The sequence below is a fragment of the Eimeria maxima genome, genomic scaffold (assembly GCF_000499605.1).
Source record: "Eimeria maxima Weybridge genomic scaffold, Emw_scaff165, whole genome shotgun sequence".
Classification (NCBI taxonomy): Eukaryota; Apicomplexa; class Conoidasida; order Eucoccidiorida; family Eimeriidae; genus Eimeria; species Eimeria maxima.
The window spans coordinates 28,521-36,365 of NW_013563569.1; the positions used below are offsets into that span (position 1 = coordinate 28,521).

Here is a 7,845-nt window from a genome sequence, read left to right on the forward strand (position 1 = left end):
CTCCTGCTGCTGCTGCTGCTCCTGCTGCTGGTGCTGGTGCTGCTGGTGCTGGTTGTGTTGCTGGTGGTGGTGGTGCTACTGCTGCTGCTGGTGCTGCTGTTTTTGCTGCTGCTGTTGCTGCTGCTTGTAAGGTGGAGTGGCTTGTCATGTTGCTGCTGTTGCTGCTGCTGCTGCTGCTGCTGCTGCTGCTGCTGCTGCTGCTGCAGAGTGGGAATAGAAGATGAAGACTCACCACAGATGCAGCAGCTGCTGCTAGCGAGGGAAGCAAGGGACGAACTCCGTGGCTGCAGGGTTAAGGTAATACTTGCTGCTGCTGCTGCTGCTGTTGTTGTTGCTGTTGCTACTGCTGTTGCTGCTTGCCTGTTGCTGATGCCAGGATGCAGCGGCAAGTGCCTGCTGCTGCTCTTGGTCCTGCTGCTGTTTCTGCTGCTGCTTTTGGTCCTTCTGCTGCAATGCTTGCTGTTTCTCGTACAACACACGTTGCTGCTGCTGCTGCTGCTGCAACGCTTGCTGCTGCTGTTGCTGCTGCTGCTGCTGTTGTTTCCTCAGTCAAGCGGGGATTTACTGGATATATCTTTGCTGCTGCTGGCGCCTCCCGTGCTGCGGTCCTTGACGCGGTGTCTCAGCAGCAAGCTGCTGCAGCAGCAGCAGCACAACTCCTTTAGCCCATTAGATGATGATGCAGCAGTTCGCCACTTCTTAGGCCTTACGCTGCTTGGTAAGCCCTGCTGCTGCTGCTGCTGCTGCTGTTGCTGTACTTGCCGCTGCAGCAGCAGATGAGGCGGCCTGCTGCTGCACCAGGTGCTTCTGCTGACGCACAACCACCTGTGGCTCTCCAGCTGCTGCTGTTGCTGCCGCTGCTGCTGCATCACATCGTTGTTATACTCTTTGCTGAATCCATTTCTTTTGCTGCTGTTGCTGCTGCTGCTGTTGCTGTTGCTGTTCTGCAGGTCTATCTGCGCCATATGTTGGGCTAATGAAGTTTTTGCTTGAATCGCAGCCAACTGCTGCTGCACTTGCTGCAGGCGCTCAGACGGGACTGCAGCAGCAGCAGCAGCAGCAGCTGTCTGGTTTGCGGCCCAGTCATGCTGAGGTTGCGAGCAGCAGCAGCAGCAGCAGCAGCAGATATGTTTCTGAGTCATTCAGCATGCAGCACGCGGCAGCACATGAAGGCCCATCAGCAGCAGCAGCAGCAGCAGGCGTTGGAGCAACAGCAGCAGCAGCAGCAGCAGGGGCTCGAGAGTTTAAGGGCAGCATCTTTGATGACAGCAGCGAGCAAGAAACTTCCGTTGCCTATACGCCTGTGCGGCACCCAGCAGCAGCAGCAGCAGCACAAGCAGCAGCAGCAGCTGGTGCATGCGTTGGCTTCCCACCTGTCCGCTCGCAGAGGAGTGCTGCTCACCCAGAAGCAGCAGCAGGAAGTGCTGCTGCTCCTGGCTCAGGCAGAAGCAGCCACAGCAGCGGCAGCAGCAGCCACAGCAGCAGCAGCAGCATGAGCGGCTATCTGCGGTCTAAGAGGTCTCTATCTAGCAGCGAGTTGCCTCCATTGGGTAGACCTCGTAGTGGCAGTGTTGGTGACTTGCTGCAGCAGCAGCAACAGCAACAGCAGCAGCAGCAACAGCAGCAGCAGCAGCAGCAGCAGCAGCACCAGAGGCGCCAGTTAGCTATCCCTCTATCTCGTGTGCTGCAGCACGTGCTAGATGGTGCTTCTGCTGCTGGCCATACACGAGTAGTGTCTATAGCCCTTGAGTGTCTGCGGCAGCAGCAGCTGCAGCAGCAGCAGCAACAGCAGCAGCAGCAGCAGCAGGAGCCGTCGGACGGCAACCCCAGCGTATCACCATCCGTTGGAACCGCAACAGCATCTCCAGCATCAGCAGCAGCAACATCAGCAGCTGCAGCTGCAGCAGCAGCAGCAAGAGGAGGAGGAGGAGTATTAATAGGTTACGAAGCTTCTCTTCTATCTATTTGCTGCCCTTCTTCCTTTCTTTCTGCCTATTTACCTCCCTTTGCTGGCTATGCATGGTTTGGCTTATTGGCTAGTCTTACTACCTTCTTTGCAACAGAGCCGCAGCAGCAGCAGCAGCAGCAGCAGATGCTACTGCAGCAGCAGCAGCAACAACAGACGCAGCAACAAATGCAGCAGCAGCAACAACTGCAGCAGCAACGTATTGCTGCACTCGCTAAGGCTATACTCAAGCAGCAAGAACAACTGCAGCAGCAAGCTGTGCCTCCTAAGGGATGCATGCAGCAGGTGCTGCAGCTGCTGACGAGGTGTACGCATGCATTAAATGCAGCAGCTGCAGCAGCAGCTGCTGCTGCTGTTGCAACACCACCACCAGCAGCTCGACCAACAGCAGCAGCAGCAACAACAGCAGCAGCAGCAGCAGCAGCAGCAGATGCAATAGATGTACATAGGGGTGCTGCCTCCCCTGCTCTTATGTCTATTGGTACTCCTGCTGATACACCCTTACCCGATCCGCACACCCCTGCAACAGGAGCAGCAGGAGGAGGAGGAGCAGCAGCAGCAGCAGCAAAAGGAGGAGGTGCTACCTCTCTTGCTGCATGCGCTATGTTTTGTACTAAATTACGTGTTGCTCTCTTGTCTATTAATAACGAAGATGTTTGCTGCAGGTTGCTGCTAGCAGCAAACACTGAGCTGCTACTATGCAAACTCGTAAACCCTAAACCCTAAACCCTAAACCCTTAAAAAATACCTAAACCCTAAACCCTCTTAAACCCTTGTAAATAAATTATCGACCTTAGTTATTACACAGCAGCAGCAGCAGCAGCAGCAGCAGCTGCTGCTGCTGCTGCTGCTGCTGCATTATCTGCTGATGTTCTTTTCTTCATGTTATCCTATTGCCTGCTTTCTATGCTTGTGCTGCTGTTGCTGCTGTTGCTGTTGCTGCTGCTGCTGCTGCTGCTGCAGCTGCTGCTGTGTCTGCCAGGTACGAAGTGTGGTACCCCTATGCATAGACGTCTACTGCAGCACCAAATGCTAAAAACAGCAATTGTTAATGATGCTCTTATTGTATCCTCATTAAAAAGAAAACAAAGACAAGCAGCTACTGCAGCAGCTACTGCAGCAGCAGCAGCAGCAGCAGCAGCAGCAGCAGCACCTACTGCTGCTAGTGCTGCTGTTCCTGGGGCTGCAACCGATGCGGCTACGTCGCCAGCACCTTCAGAGGCAAGCGCGCAGCAGCAGCAACAACAACAGCAACAGCAGCAGCGGCAGGAGGGGGAGAAGAGCAGCGGCAGCAGCACCAGCAGCAGCAGCAGCAGCAGCAGCAGCAGTCTTGTAGGTGTAGAGGAAGTAGAAATTGGATTTTTGCAACTCTTTGAGAAAAGAGAAACTGTTAGACTCGCATTCGTACCCGTAAGTCTATTAGCTAGCTAGCTAGCTAGCTAGCTAGCTAGCTAGCTAGCTAGCCAGCTAGCCACCCAGCTAGCTAGATGGGGAGCTAACTAGCTAACTAGCTAGCTAGATGGACAGCCAACTAGTTAGCTAGCTAGCCAACTGCCGACACACTTATGTAACCAGCAAGGCGGGTATCTGCGTAGCTAGCTAGATAGCTAGCTAGCCAGACACCCAAGTAGCTAGCTAGCTGTCTGCCTAGGTGCCTGGCTAGGTAGAAGTGTGTACTTCTTGTTGCTGCTGTTGCTGCATTTGTTGCTGCTGCATGTGCTGCTGCTGCTGTTGCTGCTGCTGCTGCTGCTGTGTTATTAGGGTTTGTTGGTGAGCCCTTTGCTGCTGGATGCTTCTCGTCATTTATTTGCTGTTGCTGCTCTTTCTCCTTCTTTTCCTGTCTACTCTTTGCTGCTGCTTAAAGTACGTAAACCCTAAACCCTAAACCCTAAACCCTAGGCAGCAAACAGCATGAATACTACTGTCTTGCTCGTACTCCTCCTCCTCCTCCTCCTCCTTCTTACACGCGCTTCGCATATACAGCTGCTGCTGCAACATCTGTTGCTGCTGCTGCTGCAACTTCTGCTGCTGCTGCTGTTGCTGCTGCTGCTGCTGCTGCAGGAAGCAGCAACTCGTCGACTTCTGGGAATTCCTAGGGCTATTGCTGCTATTGAGAGCCTGAAAAGGTCAGCACTTGCTGCTGCTGCTGCACTGCTGCTGCTGCTGCTGCTGTATTCCTGCTGCAGTTCTCTTGTTGCCTCTCCTTTTCAGTTGCTGCTACTGATGCAGCAACATCAGGTGCAGTCATTGATCTGCTGCTGCTGCTGCTGCTGCTGCATGTGTTGTGCTGCAGGGTAGCGGCTGATCGGTATGCTGCTGAGGGATCCAATTCTGTAGTGGTAAGCAAACCTTAACAATTCAACCCTTTATAGTGCAGCAGCAACAGCAGCAGCAGCAGTAGCAGCAGCAGCAGCAGCAGCAGTAGCAGCAGTAACACAGCAGTAACAGCAGCAGCAACACCAACAAACTGACTGATTCAGTTTCGGCTGTTGGGGCATTTGCCGTTTTTTATTTTATTCATTTATTTATTTATTTATTTATTTATTTATTTATTTATTATTTATTTATTTATTTATTTATTTATTTTATTTATTTTTTTATTTTTTTTATTGTATGTGTCTTGTTGCTGCAGGCTTCGGTCTTCTTTTCTGCTGCGGAGAATGCCTTGGAGGTGCTGCGCCGGTTACTATAATCAGCAGCAGCAGCAGCAGCAAATGCAGCAGCTGCAACAGCAGCAGCAACAGCAGCAGCAACAGCTGTTGCAGAAGCAGCAGCACCAGCACCGCTAGGTGCTGCTGCATGTTCGCTTGTTAGACTAACAGCGTTGAGGGACTGCCTGCATACTAAGGCATTCCGTCTGCTGCAGCAACCTGTTGCTGCTGCTGCTGCAGCAGCAGCAGCAGCAACAGCAGCAGTAGCTGCAGCTACTCCTGTTTTTGAAAATTAGCAGCAGGAGATACAGGATAGTCAGCAGCAGGAGCAGCAGCGACGTGTGCTGCTGCTGCTGCTGCTGCAATAGAGTCAATATTCGCTGGCACTGTCAACTAAGCCTTTCCTGCTGCATGCAGCAGCAGCAGGAACAGCAACAGCAGCAGCAAGAACAGCAGCTGCTGCTGTATCTAGGCCCAGGTGCAGCGACTCGTTTTTGCTGCCCATTTTTTTCAGCTTTGTTTAGACTCTTTACAATATTATATATTTAATTAATATATTATATTTAATTAATAATAATAAATATAATTAATAAATATAATTAATATAATTAATAAATATAATTAATATAATTAATAAATATAATCAATAATATATTATTGTACTTTCCTATCGAAAGAAGGTCACTACGGTCGATGGTGCAGCAGCAGCAGCAGCAGCAGCAGCAGCAGCAACAGCAGCAGCAGCAACAGCAGCAGCAGCAACAGCAGCAGCAGCAGCAGCAATAGCAAGAATATAAGAATATCAGTACCAGCAACTAACAATAGAAACAGAAACAACATCAGCCGCACCATCAGCAACATGAGCAGCAACAGCAACAGCAACAGCAACAGCAACAGCAGCAGCAGCAGCAGCAGCAGCAGCAGGAGCCTACTTAAGTTTTTTCATATAAGTAGGGAATTGAATTAATCTTCCTGCTGTTGGGTACTCTAACCATTCTAAATATTTTCCTGTTAATAAACCGCCAGCTAATGCACCATATGCAATTATAGATACACCTGAATAAAAAAAAAAAAAAAAGAAAAAAAAATTAGGGTTTAGGGTTTAGGGTTTATGTGGTCTTGTTCCTTATACGAGGGTTTAGCTACCTCCCTTCTATTCTAGGGTTTAGGGTTTACTATCCAGAGTTGTTCCCAGTTTACGGTCAAGGGTTTAGAGTTTCCTCTCAAAAGTTTAGGGTTTACGATCAAGGGTTTAGGGTTTAGGGTTTAGGGTTTAGGGTTTAGGGTTTAGGGTTTAGGGTTTAATTATTATTGACCTGTATTTTGTGGTCTAACAGCTTCAACGAATTGTTTTTCTAAATTATTTCTTAATAATAAATTATAATTTAATTGGCAAGAAGAAGGAAAAGGAATTCTTCTTCTTTTTGCTAATTCACAGTAACGTAATAACCCATACACTGTCTCGTTACATAAACCCCAAGCACGAATCTAAGAAAGAAAAAGGAGACAGACAGAGGGAGAGGAGGAGGAGGAGGAGGAGGAGGAGTAGACACAGAGAGACAGGGAGACACAAGATATATAATACATGCTCCTGCTGCTCCTGCTGTTGCTGCTGCTGTAGTCGGGGTGGTGGTGCTGCTGCGGTAGGCGTGGTGGTGTTGCTGCTGCTAATCGAATTGCTGCTGAGGGGATCGGCGAGTCTGCTTTGCGTTGGGATCGTGTGGGATCGTGTGGGATCGTGTGGGATCGTGTGGGATCGTGTGTGGGGTGGTATCGTGGGATCGCTGGGATCGTGTGGGATCGTGTGGGATCGTGTGTGGGGTGTTTACCTTTCCCTCAGCAAGAAGAACCTCAACAGCATCAAGAAATACATCAAACCCTTCGTCTCCATCAGGTAATTCTCTTGCCTTTGCTGTCTGCATGCATGCAAGAAAGGAGACAGCAGCAACAGCAACAGCAGTAGCAACAGCAGCAGCAGCAGCAAATAAACGGGTGTTTGTTTATAATAGAGGAAAAAGGGATAAGAGGAGACAAAATAATTAATAAAAAAGAAAGAAAAGGAGAAAAACAAACAAATTCTCTCTATCTATTAGCCACTATATCCTCTAAGATTAGGGTTTAGGGTTTAGGGTTTAGGGTTTAGGGTTTAGGGTTACAGGTATATCAAAGAGTATTTCATGACTGTCTCCTGTCTCCTGTTGGGGTGTATATCTTAATGGCCACTGCAGCTGCAGCAGATCTACATAAGACACCTGCAGACGACGCATGCTGTCCTCTGCTGCAGCAAGTATATCCTCACAAGTTATACGCATGCTGCTGCTGTTTATGCTGCTTAGTTCCCTGCAGCAGCAGCAGCAGCAGCAGCAGCAGCAGCACACATCATACAGCAGACAGGGACAGCAACAAACCATGCAGCAGCTGTTGCAGAAGAAGCAGCAACAATAGATGTATATATATCAACAGCAGCAGCAACAGCCACATAAGCAACAGCAACAACAGCAACAACAGCAGCAACAACAGCAGCAGCAACAGCAGCAGCAGCAGCAGCAGGAGAGTCTTACCCCTGCTGCTGCCTAATAGCTTTATAGACATTTGGTGCGACGGTGGCAGCAATGATGAGTTTGTCTCTCCCGTTGCTGCTATTGATTCTGCTGCAGCAGCACCAATTGCTGCTGCTGCTGCTGCTGTTGCTGCTCTTGCTGCTGCTGCTGCTGCTGCTGCTGCTGCTGCTCCTAGCAGCAATCCATTTCCCTATTATCTCCTCTGCCTTACCATAATTAGTAGGGGAGATAGGGAGAGGAAAAAGGGGAGAAGTATCAATAAAATTAACACCCCAATAATCAACAGCATAAGAGAGTAAAGAAAAAGGACAATTATAATTAATTAATTCTTTTTTTTTATTTTCTTCTTTTTTTTCTTCCTTTTTCCCCTTATTATTAATATTATTATTATTATTATTATTATTATTATTTATATATTTATTATTATTATTATTATTATTATTATTATTATTATGTATAATATTATTATTATTACCTATAAACATAGTACCTATACCTACCTCAGATATATATATATCTGTATTCCCTAATTGTCTATAAGAGACACCCCATGCCCCTGTCTCCTCTAACAAGACATTTATTATTTTTTTTTTTTTTTTTTTTTTTTTTTTTTTTTTTTTTTTTTTTTTTTTTTTTTTTTTTTTTTTTTTTTTTTTTTTTTTTTTTT

At 48.1% G+C, this 7,845-nt stretch overlaps 1 protein-coding gene across 1 annotated transcript in view; it reads left to right on the forward strand.

Moving 5' to 3' along the window:
• Positions 1 to 3,397, forward strand: part of EMWEY_00019000 (hypothetical protein, conserved) — a gene marked incomplete at both ends in the record, with an annotated part of 6,292 nt that extends 2,895 nt beyond the window's left edge. The window contains 3 exons of the mRNA XM_013477688.1: positions 550 to 718; positions 951 to 2,543; positions 2,949 to 3,397. Coding sequence (XP_013333142.1) covers positions 550 to 718; positions 951 to 2,543; positions 2,949 to 3,397 — 2,211 coding nt within the window. The remainder of the gene's footprint in view (positions 1 to 549; positions 719 to 950; positions 2,544 to 2,948) is intronic.
• Positions 3,398 to 7,845: the final 4,448 nt, after the last annotated feature.